The sequence below is a fragment of the Neofelis nebulosa genome, chromosome 9 (genome assembly GCF_028018385.1).
Source record: "Neofelis nebulosa isolate mNeoNeb1 chromosome 9, mNeoNeb1.pri, whole genome shotgun sequence".
NCBI classification, from domain to species: domain Eukaryota; kingdom Metazoa; phylum Chordata; class Mammalia; order Carnivora; family Felidae; genus Neofelis; species Neofelis nebulosa.
Genome location: NC_080790.1, coordinates 12290502 through 12311024, shown reverse-complemented (window position 1 = coordinate 12311024; position 20523 = coordinate 12290502). Strand labels below are relative to the sequence as shown.

The window sequence follows — 20523 nt, the reverse complement described above, 5'->3', positions numbered from 1 at the left end:
GTTTCAGAAATGTAAAGATTAATACTCACTACAAGCAGCAAATGTTTCATCCTTAAGGTGCCACAGGAATAACATTTGCTAATTTGTATTTGCATTTGAAATTGAAACACAAATTGGCACAAGAACTATTACACATCCCGGCTAATTAATGTTCTAAAAATGAATTATGCAAATCAACCTCAACAGGCCTCAGAAGCTCTTTCCCTGTATAATGAACGACTCGGAATGTGAACCTTGTTTAAGGGCTGATTCTGATGGGGCTGTGAGCGCAGATAGAAGCCGGGCTTTGCAACCAGACTCAGCCAGTTCCGTCTCTTGTAGCCAGGTGGCAGTCGGCCTGAGCCTCACTTTACCTACCTGTTAGCTGGGAATGAGAACGTCTCCCGAACCGGGTTCCTGAAAGAGTCAGGGAAATGACTATTACAGAGTTCCTGACTATTGCAAGGAGCTGCCTCTAAACATGTGCCTCCTCTACGCTCCAGAGCATCCTCCCTGCTCCCACGCTGACCGTGCCCTGCCTCCTTGGCCAATGTCGGTCCTGCCTCAAACATGACTATGTCCTCCGGATCCCTGAAATGGAGACTCCGCCATGGTGGGCTGTTTCATTTCCTGCACTAAGAATCCAGGGAGTGATGGGACAGCTAGCTTGGCCACCGAGTACGCCTTAGGCCTTGAGAATGGAATGTCAGAACAGCTGGGAGGAGGTCATGGTGACTGACTGGGGAGAAAGCAGACGGCAGGGAAATTCTGGGCAGCTGCCTGTGTGGTCTGTAGGAACGCCCCGATAACCTATCATCCTGACCACTAGCTGTCTCCTGACTCGGCGGGGCCTAGACCAGCTCCTGCAAACCCGTCCATACGACGCAAGAGCGTGGATCAGGGACATTTGCTCTAGAAGGACTTGTGGGCTTTCACTAGAATCCTACCGCAACCCCTGCAGGCGGGTCTGGCGGTGAACATGATGATTCGAAGTAATACATTAATGTGCTTCCAGGAGCCCAGTAAGAGCTAAAGGCTGGGGCAAAAGGGCAGGCATGTGACCATCAGGACAAAGCAAGGGCTTACCAGGAAGACTCCCTGGCAGGCGAGGTCTGAGCTCTTGTGGCCAAGGCCATCGGCGTGTTGATTCCCTTAGTTTTGCAGCCATTCATATACACAGTGAGGGTAACAGCACAGGAGGAGCCCGACAGCCAGTTCCCTTCTGAAACCACTACTGCCCCATGTGGTGACCAGCCTGGCCTGGACGAGCTGAGTCCCCAGGAGAAGGTGGCACCAGCGACAAGACCAGGACTCACGGTTCCTGCCGTCAGCCTTCCACATCTAGGCTAGAGGACGTTCCCGATCCACTAGTGGGGGAAAAGAGCAATGTAAACGAGCGTCACATGTCACCCGGGCACACTGCAAGCAGCTGGCCTTCCTGGGGGTCCCCTACACAGACGGGGGGTCAGCGTCTTCCTTTCTCCAGGGGAGATAATTTGGTTCCTTTCCATGTATTCCTTTGACTGAAAAGTTCACGTTCAAGGATCTCAAGTTAAAGATATTATTTAAATAGCAGCAACAGAATCAAGAGCCATGTGTTCACAGTCTCAGTACCAGGGACGTTTTCCTCTGATGGAGAGAGCTGATTCCCCACCCCCCCAACACACACACACCCTGTACCCACGCTTATTATGTGGCTCAGACACACAAAGAATAGAAAAGCCTTGGGGTTTTCTGCGCTACAGAGTAGGAACTAGTTCTCAATTGACGTATTTAAAGTAGGGATTATAAGAGAAAATTAGAAAGTCTCATGAGAGAAACTGCCTCTAAATTATTTATGGTCAGCACCATGTTGTTTTACGCCCAACCTTAAGCTCGGTCTGCTGACATGATGAAAAGCAGCAGCTTCACAGCCAGACTTCCCAGCTTCAAATCCCAGCTCTGTGGCCGGATGTGTGTGTGTGTGTGTGTGTGTGTGTGTGACCTTGGAAGAGTCATTTTATTGTTCATTAAGTGTCCATTTCCTCAGCTACACAAGGAGGTTTACACCTGCGGCACGGGACTGAACTTGACTGAAAAAGCATCCAGAGTAGCTGCTGTTGGAGGCAAGATCGCCTGGGACTGGACCCCCACTCCAGCACACTCCACCTGAGTGGCTTAGGCAGGTGATTCTGCGGTGCCCCAGGGCCTCCACAGCCCAACAGGGTAATAATCGTACCGACCGCCTAGGATCCGTGAGAGTATTAAGTGAGGCTGCCATGATCTGAATGCCTGTGTCCGCCCAGAATTCATGTGTTGAAATCCTAACTCCCAAAGGTTTCCGTATTAGGAGGTGGAGCCTTTGGGAGGTGCTCAAATCATGAGGGTGGAACCCTCTTGCGTGAGACCAGCACCCTTATAAAAGAGACTCCAGAGAGCCCCCTGGGACTTTCCACCGTGGGAAGACATGGCCAGGGATCAGCAGTCTGCAACCCAGAAGAGTGCCCTCACCTGACCGTGCCGGCAGTGTGACCTCAGACTTCCAGAACTTTAAGCAAGTTATTTCTGCTGTTTATAAGCCACCTAGTCCGTGGCATCGTGTTACAGCAGCCCAAACAGACCAAAACAGAGTTAATGCATTAATACAGGGTCCACTGCATAGTAAGTTCTTCTATGTTGGCTTTTAGGACCATTGATTTCTTCGGGCACTCATCGAGGGCACCCTCCATGCCAGGTCCTGTCCTAGACACCGTAACGCAGAGATTAATAGAACACCATGCTCAAGCGGTTCCATGTTCACTGGACAAGATGGCGTGCACACACAAATAATTCTAGCAGAGTGCGGGCTCCACATGAAAGCCAGGCTAAAGAATTTCAGAGAAGGTGACACTTGAGACGAGCCTTGAAGGATACCAAAGTGTCCAAAAGGGCGACAGTGGGTTCCAGAGAGCAGTACCTGAATGTACAAGGCACGGAGGTGAGGACAGTAGGGAGTACAGCAGGTCGGGTGGGAAGAGGGGGCGGAGCCTGGAGGAGAGGTGTGGTCCAGCTTATACCAACTCTGTCCCAAGTGACCCGGAGCCAAGACACCTTGGTTTTCAACTCTCCCGAGCACCAGCTCCGAGAGTGTGGATTAACTTCCCAACTAGCAAAATGAGAATATTAAGGCATGATCCTTGGGGGCCCTCCCAGCTCTAAAGCGATTTAATTCTCACCAGACGGCAAACTTGCTGGGGACAGATTTCAGGACCTATTCCTCTGCTTCTCCTCGTGCACCTCAGCGACAGCAGGTTCGGTGCTCAAGAAATGCCTTTTAGGCTTTTGGAATTTTCTAGTCTTTTCTAGCTCAGGAATGTCTCGTTTTAACAGTTTGCTCACAAGCAGGTCTCAGAAAGCATGTATTTATAAAACTGAGCCCCCCAATCTCTAAGGTTTTTCTCATTAAAACAAATTGGAAGTGCCTATACAAATGATGTCAAGGCTTTGAGAATTCAAAACCAAAGTGTTGGCCATCACCTGACTGGTCTGGTTCAAAGGACGCTGAGGTCCAGAGCCTCTTTGACAAAGACAAGCCAGGACTCTCCAGAGCAGACAACTTGGGAAATGTGCAAAAGGGGCTCCCAGCCCAGGCTCCTGCACCCGATAAAATTAGCCGAAAAATGATCTCCATGGCAACAGGAAATTTGTTCTTAAAGAAGGTTAGAAATAATGCCTTTGGAAGAAACTCTGCAGCAGATAGAATATTCTCAGATTACACATAAATGGTGTCTATGCCAACAAAGTGACGGGCCAGGCGGCTCAATTACCTGGATAATTTAGGCCTGAACCAGTGATTTGTAAAGAATAGGAGGCTTTTAAAATCTGAAGAATGGAATGTGGCAGGTATGGCCGCCAGGGCTCAGGCGAGGACATCAGAAGCCCTGCCTCTCCTCCAAGTTTTCTCTGCTAATCTGGGACCCGGAACAGGACTCGTGGTCCCGGGGCGTTGGTCTCTGCCAGCTACGTCCCAAGAATCAAGGAGGGGTGCACGGAATTGTTAGATGGATGGTCAGGAAGTCATTGGGTGAGGGTGAGTTCTGGAGGACCGATTCCAGCACAGGTGCCCAGACGTCCTTCTTTCTTTTTATTTTTTAATTTTTTTTAATGTTTATTTCTGACAGAGAGAGAGAGAGAGAGAGAGAGAGCACAAGTAGGGGAGAGGCAGAGAGAGAGAGAGAGGCACAGAATCCAAAGCAGGCTCCAGGCCCTGAGCTGTCAGCACAGAGCCCAACGTGGGGCTCGAACCCACGACCCGTGAGATCACGACACTGAGCCACCCAGGTGCCCCCAGACATCCTCTTTTCTGCCCCCCCCCAAAAAAGAGAGCCCAGATCCCCAGACCCTCCCACCCACTTTCTCTCGAACGCATCTCTGTTTTCTACACATCAGCCATCTTTCTTCTCTGCCCCCACCTTTACCTCCTTTATTCCATCCTTCCTTGGAAGATTGAAAGGCATGTGGCAAATTGAAACCCATTCTGCTTTCATCAGTTTTGAGAGGAGACTGCTCAGCCTGGAGGACCCAGGCTCCTCAGCTTCGGATTCTCCAAAGTCCGGGCCTCGCTTCCTCATCTGTAAAAAGGGGATGAGAATAAAGGTGATTTCCTCATGGCACTGAGGTGAGGAGCGAATAAATCAGTATTTGTAAGCACTTCAAATAGTGCCTTGCACGCAGTAAGAGCTATGTCTGCATTTGATAATCCCTCCAAATCATTGAAAACACTCAAGCCACTGCAAAAATCAGACTGGACTCTCAGACACGGAGGCACCCTGGCGATTCCTGGGTTCAGATCTCTTTCACTGTGAATCATTAAGGAATCAAAATGCTGTGAAATGCCACAGGTCACCCTGCGTCCTTGTCATACAGATGAGAAACTGAGGCCCAGAGATAGAAGGCATCTCTGGGGTACAGAGTCCAGGTAGCCCCCAGGGGTTTTCTGAAGGAGACTTTCTGTCTTCCAGGCAAGCCCTGGGCATCTGAGTGGGGGTAGATCTCGGCAGCTCCCAGCCCCGGAAAGGCCTGGCATCATGCTCTGCAAATGTTTGCCTAACATCTCGGCCTCCCCTTTGCTTGTGTTTATTTATTTACTCGGTAGTTTGCTCATTAATGAACGAAGGTATTCCTCAGGCAGAGATAAGGATCCCAAGGGCCCGTGAACGTTTCACGAGCTGAGCGGATAAGCTGTATCTCCAAAGAAGTTACAGCTGACAATTCATGTCGAGACCATCCGGCTGCGGGGATCCCTCGCACCACGACGGCTCACGGTGTTTCCGCAGCACCAGAACCTAGCGCAGAATCCGGAGTGTGAGCGTTAGGAGCCAGGTGGGAATCCGGGCTATGACATCGTTCAGCCTCGTGGGTTAGTCAAGTTACTTAACTGCTCTGGGCCAGCTTCTCCATCCTGAAGGGTAACAACATCCAGCACGTGTTGAGCATTTACTGTTTTCCAATTGCTGTGTTAACAGCTTCACGCATATTACCTCATTTAAATCTTACCATCAGAAAGGAGAAAACAGGGGCGCCGAGAAGGTATTTTCCAACAGAGTAAATAACGTGCCCATACCGCAAATTTACTTCTTGGTTAATAAGTAAATGGCACAACTTGGGCAATTATTCTCAGGGTCTTCCTGGTGGCTGTGAGAACGGAGTTTTATGGTGCATTGGCTGGCCGTTGAAATCAGCAAATCTTACTTCCTTCGCTCCTCTGGGTTCCAACTACTAGACTGGATACAGAAGAAAATGACCTTGTTTCCCCCCTCCCTCCCTTCCCTTCTTCATCCCACCCTTCCTTCTTCCTTGCTCCCTTCCTTTCTACTTCCTGTCTTCCTGTCTTCCTCCCTTCCTTCCTTCCTTCCCCCTTTCCTTCCTTCTCTCCTCTCTCCTTCCCTTCCTTCCCTCTCTTATTTAAATCAAACATTTATCAAACACATTCTCAGTATTCCATATCAAGTTTCTTATTAGCAACTAAGCAAACAAAACTGAATAAGGCAGGACCTTCACTGCCCTTAAGCAGCTAGCAGTCTTGTCTTTTGTTTTGCAAAGTTACCTAATTCCACGAAATGACAAAGATCCCCCCCCACCCCCCCACCCCCCCGCCAATAAAAAAGCTAGCCAAGATCCCAAATCTCCATATCGTTTTGTTATCAAAGGGAGAAGAAAGAAGATTCATTTCTCTAGCCTCTCAATGGGCAAGGTGCTCTCCTATCATCTCCCTGAATTATTATACCCTTTGAAGGGTATTATTATGTTTCGTTTTTATGGGAGGCCTGGGCTGCTCATGGACTTGTCTGCGGAAGCCAAGATGGGCTCGACCCACAGTCCCTCCCCTCACCGCGCGCACACTGTTTTCTGTTGTCCCGGGCTTCGCGATGTCCCTTTCTCTGGGTTGACATTGCCGACGATGACTCGTATATTTCTGGGAATGCTTTTCTCCCCTTTTGGGGGGGGATCTGTCTTCAGCCCCGCTCATCAGCCCCCTTCCTGTGCACGGTCACAACGGGCCCGTCCCACCGCACCCCTGTCTCCCCCTCCCCCCACCCCTCTCCCGCCCAGGGAACGCGCAGTCCCGGCCAGATTTACAGCCACTCACACAGCTGTTTCCAGCCAAGGTGAGGGTTTCCTCTTAACGGTGTCGTTTACAAGTCAATAAAGCCCCGGAGCCCCGTTTCCGGCAGCGGCAGTCAGGGTGCCCAGGGCCCGGCTGGGGGCCTCATTCCTGCCATAAAGACCTCCTCTCCTCAGAGGGCAGAGTTCAAAGCTCTGGCTCCCCAGGACCCCGTCCTAAACCGTCGGCCCCGCCCTGCTTTATGGCTCCCGCTCCCCTCCCCTGCTCCCCTTCCCGCAGCACAGAGCCCACCCTGGGCTCTTATCTGCCCCGGAGATAAAGGCCGGGCTCTGGGAAGCCAAAGGCGAAGGCCCCGGCTCCCACCGCTCTGGGGTGTGTTTACTGAGCTCGAGGAAAGAAGGCCTCTCTCAAACCGCAGAGAAGACACTCCCTCCGGGGCTGGCTTTCTGTCTTCTAGGGGGAGGGCCGAGGGGAAACCTCGGCGCTCTCAGGGGCTCCCTGCCTCCCCGGAGGCTTCCCCAGGCCAAGGCGATAATGAGGTGAGAGAAGATGGCGGCTTAATGGGCCTGGGCCTGCGGAGAAGGGGAGCCGGTCAGGCCCAGGCCCTGCGAGCCGACACCCTGTGGGGAAGGGGGAGCAAGTCAAGGTCACAAAGCCCTGGAATGCCAGAGCAAGGTCAGAACCGCCCAGGGCGTTCACTTAGGCACTTCTTCAAGCAACGTAACCAGAGCACCTACTGTGCCCACGGCACTGTGGTTCACGCTCTGGGGTTGGGGGGGAGGGCGAAGCAGCCCCAAGGCTGCGGCCCAGGGATGTTGCCAGAGGCGAGAGGGTGCATCCTGACAAAGAATAGAAACCCGCCTGGAAAGCAGAGGGAAGTGAATACATTTGCTTTAAAAGGGCTTGTGCATTCAGGGGGCACCAGTGCAGGTGATTTGAGGTGGGGCGGGGCTCTGTCACTCTCCTGACAGAGGGGAAAGAGGTGCTGGCTGTCGCATCTCCCCCTGGCCTGTATCTAAACCAGAGACACCGCCCCCCCCCACACACACACACACAGCTTTCTCCCATCTGGTGGTCACAGGCAGCCCCGAGGGGAAGGCCAGGGTCATCTACTTTGTACCCACACGGTCCAGCAGGGAAGCCTGCATTTACCGAAACCCACCCCGGGAACTGGACCAGCCAGTAGGAAACACCACTGGCGTAAGACTTTAAGGGATGCGTCGCATGGCCTCACCACCCGGCAGGTTACACATATACAAACAGTGGGTGCATCGTGCAGCCCTAACCCTTCCGTGCCTGGCCCGGGGCTCGCAGCAGATGGCCGGAGTAAGATCGCCAGTTTTCAAGAGAAAAGGCTGAGGCCCGGGGAAGTTACAATGACCGCAGCTAACATAAGGCCATCACAGTACCTTTGCGTGGTACCAAAACGGTGCCCCTGGGGGGAGGCTGTGGCCCCGTGGGAGCAGGCTCCTGAGCAGATAGAGTCTGTGCAGAGGAGGTCCCCTTCCCTCTGGGCAGAAGCAGAAGCAGAAGAGAGCCCGGGGTGCACGAGGTATGGACAAAAGCATGTACTGGACTTCGGCCTGCTTGATCAGGCGTCCTGTGCGACGCGAGGAGGCCACCATGAGCTCTAAGAGAAAGTGTCCAGGCCACATACAGCCGAGGCAGAGAGACCGGCGGGGGCTGCAGTCAGGCAGAAGTGTCATTCAGCCCCAGCTCCGTGACACGACCCACTGGCACCGCAGCCGCGGGGAACTCACTCTATCGTTTCTCTGTGGACTAAGGCTACTAATACCCACTTCGCCAGGGTTGGCAAAGATTTAAAAGTAGATAGCAGTTCTTATTTTCCCAGCGCCTCAAGAACAGAAGATAAAGAATCCCCAGAGCCCTGGATGTCTTCCTTCCTTCCTCACTTGGAGACAGGTCTTAGCTATTTGTTTCCTGCCTACATGTAATTACAGTGCGAGGGCCTCACTCTCCAGGCCTGCTTTAGTGAAGGAGGAAGGAAGTCACTCAGGCCTTTTCACCACAGCTCCCTGCTCAGAGACGCCAGCTGGGAATCTGACTAATCTGTGACTGCAGCCAACAACCCCCCCCCCCCCCCCGGCATGTTCCAGATCAAGGTACTGCACAGGCCATTCGGGACGGCTCTTGGGGCCACCAACCCACCACTGTTCTCAGGCCCGCCTTCCAGGACACCAGTCCTCTCCCACCTCTCCCACGGCCCTGTGAGTTTATGGCCGGGGAGAACGAGAGTCCCCTCCACCCATGCTGCAGAGCACCCCAGGGCCACTCCAGCCCTCGGATGTTCCCACCGTGAGCTGGGCCATGAGAACGTCCACAGCGTGTGTCCCTCTCTGCAGGGTCTGCGCGGAGTGCCGCATCAGAGAGCACTTGGCAAAAGTCTTGACAGAGCTGGGAACCCATCAGATGATGAAACCGCTTCGTGGCTCAACTTGGTGACACGGCGTATCCAGAGAGGACCGCTGGCTTTATCCAGAGACGTCCTGGACAGTACCCATTTCCATTGAGTTAAGGAAAAGAGACGCAACTCCTTGCAAGACTGGCTCTGCTCTATGACCTTGAACAAGTTCCTTCACACTCTGCAGCAGACCTTCTCCCCTACAATAGGGCAGTAGGAATATGTAACTCTCGAGGGCCCTTTTGGAGCTGACAGTCCCGGATGCTGCGATTCCGGGAGTTACAAAGGACCCTTGCCTAATCGGTGGTATGGATCAAAAAAGAAGATTATTTGTGAACACTGAGCTGCAGGAAAGGAGAAACGCCCTCCCCGGGTTGATGGCTGCAGGATTCATCTGGCTTCATCAGAAAAAGACCATAAAGCTGTTTTGCAAAACAGGTTGATTTCAATGCAGCATCCTGTGGATTGATAGACTCCTGGTCAGCGCAAGAAGAGTTTGGATCCTTGACAAGAAATGGTCTTTATTATTTAAAGCATCAACAGGGCAGAAAGATTCCAGTTAAGGTCCATGTGCATTAGGAGAGGTTATTTTAGCTAAGATGTAAGAGATTTACAGCTTTATTCCTCCCGGGCCCACCCAGTACCTGGCCACCATGTGCCAGACCCTGTGCCGAGGACAAAGAAACGACATACCTCTTCCCCCGCAGACTGGGTCTGCCAAAGGGACAGTCATAAAGAGGATAGTAGTTTACCACACACCGGAGTTCCGCGGGGATCCACAGGAATGTCGAGCCCGAAGGTGGCTTGAACAAGAATTAGCATCACCATCTTACAAAACGGTAACCGAGGCTCAGAGAGGCGCATTCATTTGTCCGAGGCCACACGGCCAGGGAGTGGAAGAGAAGTTTGCAAATTCTGATCTTCTGACTCGTAGGCCAGAGCTCCTTCTATCCACTTCCGTGCCTGTCTGCACCGGAGGACCCAAGCCTGAGAGGTTATCATCCCTCAGGGACCCCTGCACGGAGTAGGTAGGTGCTCCACGAGGATTTGTTAGCCAACTGGGTTCTTGGCTCCACTACTCTAGACAAAGGCTTGATTGCTTCTTGTAAGCCCTTAATTTACTTCTCTCCAGTTCTTTCATACCGACTGTTTGTTATAGGATTGTGGCTTCTGCAAATGGAAAATCCTAAAAGACATTGCTCCTGCAATCTCCTTAAGCCTGCTGGTATTCCAAGCACAAACCTCAAAACATGCTGCTAATTTCCTCCAAAAAATCGTAAGCATGCCTCTCCATCGCAATGGCAGGAAGACATAGCAGAGCCTTGGAATTAGGCAGCACTGGGTTCCTGTCACCGGGTCACTTTGGGCAAATATTGGCCTATTTCAGCCCGAGGGGTCCAATCTATGAAATGGAGTTCAAGCTCCCCTTGAAAAGATGTTGGACTGGCCAGATGAAATTCATCAGAGCCTCTGCCACGCCATAGGCTTTTTAATGACGTGAGTGGCCTTCTCTATCCCAAATTCCTTCCATGACTGGGCTCAAGCAAGTCCATTTCCCTGGCCCATTTTCTTCTCCGTAAGAGTTTTTCCCTCATCACACTCTCTGGCCCACTGGTATTTCAGATCGACCTGAACTGATGACCAGAATTGGACCATCTGAATTAACGATGGAGAATTCAGAGCTTCCCGGATTATTTGGTCATCCTCCTGGACTCAGTCCGTTGACTGAGTGGCAAAGGTCCCCGCCAGCAACAGCATTTAGAGCAGGACAAGTGTGTACGCTTGGCCCAAAAAACACTTCGTAATGAGGAATGGCTTCTCTTCGTGGCTTCAGCTCTGACGACACAACCATAGGGACTTGGGGGACCCTTTTCATTGAGAAAGCACTAGGCTCTGTGCAATCAGAATCATCTTATCGGCCAGGCTCCATAGCTCCAGGATCCAGCTTGTGAGCTTTTTAAAGGGTCCCACAAAAAAAATTTGAGAGCTGACAAAAAAAACAAAACAAAACAAAAAAAAACACTGGTTCTGAAACACAAAACAAAAACAGCAAAATCAAAGTAGGTAAATGTTTAATTAATTGTCTGAAAAAGCTAACACTATGTCCCATGCCACTTCGTAATTGTTAAATTTATCACTTGTGAGCATTTCATTGCATTAGAAAACAGTGTGGAGGTTATATATTTGCACGTGGCATGAATTTCCAAATAGATTGAGAAGGAAAAAAAAAAAGAAAAGAAAAAGACCTTATGGTAAATTAATCAAGTTACCCATAGCTAAATAATTTTAAAAGCAAAACTGCAGAGTTCTTTTGAACTTTTTTATAGCAAAATAACAAAAACCCCATAATACATAATATGGAACGAAGGAGTCGCGTCACATACGACAGGATGTGGGGCGGGGTCTCCAAGAGTGAGAGAACCAGGGTCTCCGGAGGACTTTCAAGGGTCCAGATCATCGTCTGCTCAGTCCTATTACTTTCACCAAGAGGTAGGCACCCACCTAGACTGCCCAGACAGTGGTAAAGACTTTCAGATATTTGCTCACTCAAGAATTGGGTGCCATTTTCATATGCCGGGCCACCCTTTCTCCCAGTTCCTTCTGCCGAGCATTCCTTCCGCTAATCAAACCCCGGTCATCCAGCTCTGAGGGAATGTTTACTCAGTACACACCATTCTCGAGTCAAAGGCTGAAGGCCACGCTAAAGTTAAAACATTAAAAAGGAAGTCTTACCTTTTGGGTCAGTGTTACAATTTTCTGGGTGTGGAATGTGACCCCTGGGGGGTTGCAATCACAGCAAGAGGCGTTGTGGAGGAGAAGACAGCCGTCTGGGATTGAAGCAGAATATTTAGATCTGTTCCCCAGTCCGCGAGGTGCTGACACTGCAGAAATTCTTTATTCCCTTCTAGACTTCAGTTTCCATGGCTGTAAAACGGGGGTGATGATCCCCACCGGGAAATTGTGAGCGGCGAACAAAGTGGCTTTTGAAACCCGAGAAGCGCTATACAGGGTCAGATGGTTGTGCACCATGTAGCCAAGATTTTTTCTTTTTTTTTCTTTTTTTTTTTTTTTCTTTTACTTTAGTGCAACAGTAAAGGACTCCCAGCTGAAATAATTGTAGCTTCATTGACCATCTTAACAGTTCGTACTGAGATTTCATTGTGAGAAGTTATATTCCCCCACGATGGCCACATCAGCGCGTCTCCTTCCTGGATGCTCTCCCTGCCGTGGGATGGTCACATTCCTCCACTGAGAGGCGGTGTCCAGGCTCCCTCTACTCAAACCTGAGTGGAAAATCGTAACTGCCCCCAGCAATGCAAGCCGGTGGAATCCGAGTGACTTCTGAGGCTAGGTCACAAGAGATAGTAGAGTTTCTGCCTGACTGTCTCTTGGGACACGGCCCTTTGGAGCCCTGGGCTGCTGTGTAAACAGTTGGGCTACTCTGAAGTCACGGTGTAAGAGGGACCATGAAAAGGCAGACGATGCCCAAGTAGCCTGGCCAGGTGCTCAATAGCCCTAAATGATAGCATAATCGTTTTCTTCACTTACTTTTTTAAATTCATTTTGCTTATCTGCATTTATAAAATTTCCGTAGCAAGCATACTACTTTCCTCAAAATAAGTCATTTTTTAAAATTCCCCTCATATCCCCACCCTCTCAAAGCATCAGCAGGCATTGGCTGATATCTGACTCTCCATAATTCACCAAAATAACTGCTTGCCCCCAAGTCCTGACAAGCTTATACCGGTGGACAGACTCCAGAAACCACCGAGGTCCTCGGCTGGGCAACATGAGTGAATCCAATGCTCGGATTCACCCATAGTTAGACCTACCAGCCCAGCTGCCCCAAGAGTGGAGCAAGCTTTCCCGAGGCCCGAGCATCAAGGTTTTTTTAACCAGGAGAAAGTAAAGCTTCATTCATTCATTCATTCATTCATTCATTCATCCATTCATCGAATATTGGTGAAGCCCTGTGTGTGCCCGGCATGGGGTAAGGTGCTAGGGATACCTCTGAGAGCTGATGGAGGGCTCTGCCTACAGGCAGTGAAAAATACAAATGAAGCCGTGATCTGAATGTGGCATAAACGCCACGAGAGGGGTCACCTGAGGCTGTAAGTGGACGGACCAGGTGCACTGGCCCAGAGGGGGAGATGCAGGAGGGCCGCCCCGATAACGGGGTGTAGTGATGGGGATTTAAGGAGTATCAGCGTCAGAGGGCAGAATGCAGTGTGCTGTAGCACACACGTTTATTCCTCCCTGAAGCCTTATGTTGAAATCCTAACCCCCAGTGTGACGGGACTAGGAGATGGGGGCTTTGGGAGGTAATTAGGTCACGAGGGTGGAGCCTCAGAGAGGTGCCTTCTCTTCTTTTCTGCCCTGTGAGGACACATGAAGAAGACAGGCCATCTGTGGACCAGGAAGCTGGCTCTCACCAGACACCGAATCTGCCAGTGCCTCGATCTTGGGGGTCCCAGTCTCTAGAGCCGTGAAGGATAAATGTCTGTTGCTTAAGCGCCCTCCCAACCCCCACCAAGTCTATGGTAGTTTTATTGTAGCAGCCAGAACCGACTAAGACAGAAATCAAATGAGACCATTCTTGTGAGCGCACTTTGCAAGATGGAAATACGGGATGTGGTGGCCAGCCCCTGCCCACCCAGCCTCTGGCTGCTTCTGTACTCCAGCCGGGACTCTGGTAGGGCGTGAGGCTTCTGTTTGCCACGTTGATGAGCACAGAAAACCTCGGACCGTGACATGGACACAGGTCTTTGGCTGCCATATCTCTTGTACTTTTATCTACCGTTCACTAACCAGGCAGGGCAGGAACAGCCTTTCTCGCTCCGAGGCCAGTGGCCAAGGTCCGAGATGCTGCCGGGGACACATCTCCCCTGCCAGCCTGGCCCGACCATGCTGCCGGCCAGGTGGGGCTTGTGAGACAAGGGCCCTTAATTTGTTCTGACGTCCAGCCAGAGAGAAAGCCAATCTTCCAGGGAGCACGGAGAACTCATGTCCTCCCATTATCCACTGGAACCGAGGGTGAAGGCTGGAGCCCCACCCCTCTCCTGCAGCCGTCGCCCTGGGCGGGTGCCTGGGGACCCTGGCCTCAGCCACTCAGTCCGTATGTGTCCTTCTGTGTCACGGTCCATCATCACTAAGAGGCTCTTTCTAACAGAAAAGCCCTGCCATCCCCCCTGGGGGGTCCTTCAATGCCTCCCCTTGGTCCCTAGACCAGGAAGCCCAAGCTTGTCAGCCAGGCCCTCCGTCTCCTGCTCCTCTCCAGCAGCCTGGTCCCTGCCATTTGTTCCCCCCAGAGCCAATTCTGACCATTTGTTCCAGCCAGGCCCCAAATGGGACCCCATACCTTCTCCTTTGTATGACTCCTGCCAATCTTTTAAATCTTTGTTAAAGTGTCACTTCCTCCAAGAAGCCAACCCGGAACTGCCAGCCTCCTGCCCCTGTTGATATGTATCATTTATTAATCTTGCTGCCTCGATGTGGCAAGACGGCGTTCTCCCACCTTCTGCCCTGCTTTTCCCCACCATGCCCCGGGGGCGCCTGGGGAGTCTTAGGTGAAATGGAGACTGAAGCTTGTCAGCAGAAGTCTCCTGAAACAAGACGGATCAACATCGGCAAGGGGGGGGTTTCGTTCGTCATGTAGACATTTAACTCCGAAGGCCTTGCAAGGGCCCCCAGGTGCCGGCAGGAGCTGGGATCAGACCCTGATGGTCCCTGTGATGCTCCTGCTGAGGGAGCCCAGTCGCCCCCCTCCACCCAGGGCAGGGCAGAAGGTGGAGGAAGCCCAGGAAGGAATCTTATGCACACACTAACTCTCCTAAAGACACAGAGCCTGGCTTTTAGAAAGTACCCCAGTTCCCACAAAAGGGCCCCAGGAAAACCAGAGGTTCCTCCAAATTCTGGTACTGTCACCAAAAAACTCTGAGAAATAATTATTTGAACCAAATTTACCCCATTTCTTTTCCTCAGACTCTTTCAAGTCCTCAGGAGAATGGAAGCATTGCAAATCTCCAAGAGGGAAATTAAGTGTGAATATTAATTACGTTCATCTGGCCACAGTGTCTGATTTGGGGGAACACTTCTTCTTTGGGGGGGAACACCTCTTGATGCACCCCAGAATCAGTGTTTCACGGAACACAATTCAGAAAATGCTGCCCTAAAGATATTTATGAACTTAAGAGTTCCCGAAGGAGCCTATCTCCCAATATCTAGATCTTTTAGAGAACTTTATTGATATTATTTCTTAATATATCATAAAGAGCCTGCTTTTGAGGCAGCCGCGTTTCTTGTTGATGACGCACACCATGTATATGAGTGTTTCCCTCATTACCGTGATTACCAGGAAGCTCAGAATTGAGTCCTGGCCCACATCCAGCTACTGCCCAGACCTCTAGAGGGACAATTTTGTCTTCTTACCTTTTCTCTGTTATTGTCTTGTCTCTTCTATTTTTCTTTTCTCTTAGCCATGATTCCTTCATGTATTCATTGTAAACCTATTTCACTGGTATGTCAAAACCCTCTCGAAAGAGAGGCTAGGGGTGCATAAGTAAATGTAAACAACTGTAGTATTGTTAGCAATAATGATAAGAAACACAGTTGCATTCCAAAGAAGAGGGGACTGTCCAAGAGACGTTGAGTATTAGCTCTTTCCTGACCAGGAAAAGAGGAACCAAGACGTGTTTCCTCTTGGCCTTAATCGTCACGTTTAAGTGTTTCTAGTCTCTGAAGTCAGAAGACGTGCCTCCTTCCCTCCCCCCACTCCCTTGAGAGACTGGAATAAAACCACCCTCAAGATCAAATAGATTACATTAATGACACAGAGAAAAGAGGATGGTCTGTGCCCACTCTCTGAGCTCCCCAGACAACAGGCTTTTGTGCTCAGGAGAGAGACGGGGGCCAGGGGGCACTTGACAGGCTGCATCCACTGGACAGGGCCTGCTGGGCTCGCACTCGTGCCCTCCAAGACTCCGTGAGTTGGGTGGACGGAGGCCCTTTGATTCTTGGCCACTGCCCCCACCACCCGAGGAACCCTGCCTACCCAACACCCAAATAGCCACCCCCAGGGCCTTTCGAGGCCCCAGCGGAGAGGTGGAGTCTTCAACAGGCCCCACCCTATTCAAATATTCTGCCTCCAGACAAACTCAGCTTATCGTCCCTTCTGACAACTTGACTGTGAAGTGACCCACGTATGAGAAACACTCTCCTGCAGGCCCTGTCTTCCCTGAGCCGGAGCTGGAGATGGTCACCCATAAGGCCCCTTGTCCCCATCTCTGGACAGTAACCATCTTCTCTCCCTTTAGCGCTTCCCTCATGGATGGTGGCCCAGGAGCAGACCAGTGGCTGCGTGAATCCCCTTGGATTCTCCGTGGAGGCCATGAGCCCCTGGTGGGCTCTCTCTCTCTTCTGTTGTGCACACCCCCTCCCCCACACGCTGAAGGACGCTCCTGGGCAGAGGCGCAATGGCTATGAAAACAGCTGTATTCATAAAAGCTGGGGAAGGTGCTGCTCAGACCCAGAGGGACAGTGGAAACTGTCTGGATTAGACCTTCCCTCTCTGACTCCATCAGCACAGCCGGTGCCACATCATTACCAATCTCCTTGGCTGTGCGTTCTAGCAGGTATGATGTGCTCCTTGAAGACTGGAACCTCGTGGAATTCATGACTCCATGTTTACGCCGGGGCCTGCCTCTGAGTATGACCTAACAAGTCCAGAGGAAAGGCGGTAAGAAGGGGGAAGAGAGAGTGAGGACTTCAGAGTTTGGGGAGGTCAGACCCTCTCTTTTCATGACCTCCTTCAATCTGCACAAAAACCTTAAGGGTTTAGATGTTATCGTTAACCCCGTCTCAGAAAAGAGCAAATGAGGCTCAACCGGGAAGTAACTAGTCAAGTTTGGACCAAGTTCCAGCCACTCGAGAGGCCCTGACCCTCCTCCGGCTCCACCCAGGGCTGGCCCAGGAGTTTCAACTTTATCCCAGAGGCAGCGGACCATGAAATCTTTCTGAAAACTTCGGAGTTGACTTTGCAAAGCAGTGTTCAAATTAGAATAGGGATTTTCCACCACGAAATTCTCGGCTTTCCGCAGCAGCTCCGACCACACATCAAAGGCATACTCTTAGAGCAGTTCTATTTGTTGGGCACGTAAGTCAGAAAAAATCAGAAAACATCTAGAGAGAGAGATTCTTCCCCATCCTTCTCTACACGCAGGTTAGTGTCCTTCTGCGAAGCCCAGACTTCATTCCGCAGAAGTCCCCAATTCTCCTGGGAGAAGAGGAAAGGAGCTATCGGCCTATCGGCCGGATCAGCTCACTTCAATACAACAGACAAGGCCTCATGAGGCAGCCGTGGGCACCCAGGGGACCCCGAGGCTGCAGACCCCATCCCTGGCCCACTGGGCACTAGCATCCAGACGGGAAGTTGGAGCAGAAATAAAGCGTTCCCAGGATCACCACGTGCAAGGAGACGTTTATGTGAGGCCTGTGAAAGTTTGACCGACCCTCGGTTGTAAAAACTGCAAGGAGATTTATTTGTGGCTGTCCCTTCTGTGGGTGTCTGCTCCAGGGGAAACAGCAAATCTTTGTGAGGGACCTATTGGTTCCTGTGTATGGCTTCCTCTGCTTAAAAGAAGAAAAAAGAAAGTCATTTAAACTATTTAATTGGCCTAATTTGTGTTCTTAAAAAACGAAAATGAAAAAAAGCTGAGATTTTATGGGTGGTGTTACATTTTTAACGGGCAAGTATCCCAGGCCCATACTTTTAATTGGAAAATGTCAAACAGCTGGTTGTTTTAGGCTCAGAAATAAGAATAACACCCACCGTTTGCTTCAGGGCCACAGTTTACAAAGCGCTTCGTGTCAGAGATTCTGCTTTGCTACCAGCACGCGTGGAGATTAAGTTATGATGGACATGTGTATCTTCACCATAGTCTCTGTTCCCGAGATGCTTCGAGTCAACCAGCAGGCTTGGCTCGTACAAGACACAGGTGTAAGGCCTCACTGAGGTTAAGCTCTATCACAGACGGGGCCTCCAAGCACTTGGAGCCTTTCCGTGGCTGAGACTTTTCCAGAACGTAGCCCATCATCCTGCGGTTATCTTAACGAGGCCTGGAGGTTCGGCCTGTCCCCACGCTTCTTGGCCATTTCTGGGGGACGAAGGGCCACGTTCGCTCATCTGAAGCCGGACGTGTCAGGACGAGGGCTGGGCCAGAGGCAGGAACAGACTAGCGTCCCGTCTTTTGCCAGCATCCTCCTCTCTGCCTCAGGCCTCGTCTCTGTCGTCCCTGTGCTTCCGTTTCCTCCCGTGCGGAGACTGAATCCCGCCACGTCCCATTCTCAGCACCACGCCACAGATGCTGTGTGATCTTGTGCGAGAATTACAGGCGTTACCGCACTATTGTTTCGTTATTGTCACAGACCTTGGTGACCGCAGGCCCAGGCCCGGCTGCCAGCTCTATCTCTTGCTGTGAAACCGTGGACACGTCACTCCCTCTCTCTCGACCTCTAAGTCCACGTCTGTAAAATGAAGACAGTGCCCTTGGTCAGGGCACCTTGGAGTAAAGCCACCAGACGAACACAAAATAAAGAGCTCGCGCTAGAATGTAAACCGATGCCCTGCCCCCTTCATTGAGAAAGTCTTGCTGTGAAAAAAGCAAAACAAAACAAAACAGCTGGACTAGACAATATGCTGAATGAGCAGTGGTGCTGCGTTAGCCCTTCCATGACTAAACAACATGATTCCAACGACATTCTTATCCTACTTACGAGATAAACTGGGACCTAGGAAGTGGGTTTGATTTAGAATTATTGCTATCCAGGTGGGGCCACTATTCTAATTAGCCCACGGGGCTTCACAGGGGACCTAACATGGCCCAGCACGGCCGCACGTCAACACGGTGATCCCTTCCCAGGAGGCTCCCAGCTCGATGGGCAGATGAGACTTGAGCAAGAGTTTATCAAGAACTGGCCAGACCTGTAGCCCCAGACAGAGCCCATCTGTAGAGGAGTCGTGGAGAGAAAGTTCCCTGAGACCAGGCAAGTGGGGAGGGCTTCCTAGGTGAGATGGCATTTGCATCTACGTTGTTAGTAATAACCTACACTCAATAAAATGCAGAGAGGTCCACGAACACAGTGCCTTACACACATTATCCTTGTGTTCATTTTTCTGTCATCTAGAAATGAGCTCTGGGGCCCATTTGTGGGACACCCGCCAACTTTCTCAGGCAGGTAATCTAGACCTCTTACATATAGTCACATTCCTGCTAACACCTGGATATGCTTGGACAGAGGCAAGCATCGACATGTACATCTACGTGTAATACAATATACAATAGTATTTATGCAGGTGGATCCCAATGGCTGGTTTTGGTGATGCCTCTAACTCAGTCAGCCCCAAATCTCAGCTAGGACTCAGACCTGCTCTTGAAATGCAAACCTGTTCTCGTGTGTCATCAACTCCGTCCTCTCTGCATCCAATTGGCTTTGACAACTGGAAAGTTAGATGAGCCATCGGGCCTTTTGTTCATTATCCACACTTCGCTGAAATTATTAAGGAAAATATATAGGTACATCTGCTGGGAAACTCTTTCCTCCCCTATAGTTCAGAATCTCGCATTTGGGGATATTTTGTCGTATTTTAAGTCACCTGATGATAATTGAGGGCCGCGTCTGCCCCTACAGTACTCTTTTACCTTCCGGTTTCAGGCATGAACTTTCTTTCTCCTTGTCCCTCTGCATTTCTTTCCATTTGTCTGTCTTTTGGTAGACTTTTTTTTTTCTGTCTTTATGGTTTTTCTACACAATCCACTGGCCATGTGATGGTTTAAATTTAACTTTCAACTTTCAAATTACTCTGTGTGTGTGCGTGTGTGTGGTTTTCCCTGTCTAGAAAGGAAATATTCCCATGGGAAAAGATAAGTGTGAAACGAGGGTGGCTAGGGTCCTATCTTTGAGGTGTCCAGACTCATACAAAGAACTTTTTAATGAATTGTTTTTCCTGAAAAAAAAAAAAAAAAAAAAAAAGGAAGACATGTGCAGTCTCTCCCCCAGAGGGTTCTGAATTCTTGGCTGAGGAGGATAGAAAGAGGATGCTTCCAACCCCTCCCCCTTCAAATCCTAAATCTTTGAAAGCTACCCTCGGATCAAGCAATGTTTTCTTGCAAATTTTGCAACGAGAATTCTAGACTTTTTGACTACAAGGCACATCTGAGCTTACGAAAGGAGTGAATCGCTTTGGGTTTGGGGGGCCCTTCTAGAATCCTTGGGAAGGGCTCCTTTTATTCCTGGACCGCCTTTGATGACACATGACCTTTGACTCTGATCAATGCATCCTCCTCCTGGGGCAGCAGAGAGGAGATCAAATCTCTCAACGCCCAGAGGAAGAGCCGGCCGTTAGGCCCTGACCTCCCGCCCTGCCCCTAACCTCACTGATAATTGAGTTTTCCAGCCATGCTCATCAGCAGGGTCGAAACACAAAGAAACAAGCCCCTCCTGACTCTGTCTTTGCCCAGATGAAACCTCCAGCCAAATCTGT

The 20523-nt window shown here is 50.6% G+C and overlaps 1 protein-coding gene across 3 annotated transcripts in view; it reads right to left on the bottom strand.

The window, feature by feature from the left end:
• Positions 1-11144, bottom strand: part of LOC131484388 (uncharacterized) — a 52797-nt gene extending 41653 nt beyond the window's left edge. Inside the window, exons 1-2 of one of the 3 annotated variants that reach the window (XR_009248213.1) lie at positions 9678-11144; positions 4416-4568 (exon numbers count right to left, since the gene is read on the bottom strand). Coding sequence is in view for 1 of the 3 variants with exons in the window: in XM_058682576.1 (XP_058538559.1) it covers positions 4416-4568; positions 7972-8268 (450 nt within the window). In the remaining 2 variants the exon portion in view is untranslated. Of the gene's footprint in view, positions 1-4415; positions 5721-6586; positions 6784-7971; positions 9262-9677 lie in introns of those variants that run through there. The other 2 variants (XR_009248212.1, XM_058682576.1) reach the window with 2 other exon arrangements.
• Positions 11145-20523: the final 9379 nt, after the last annotated feature.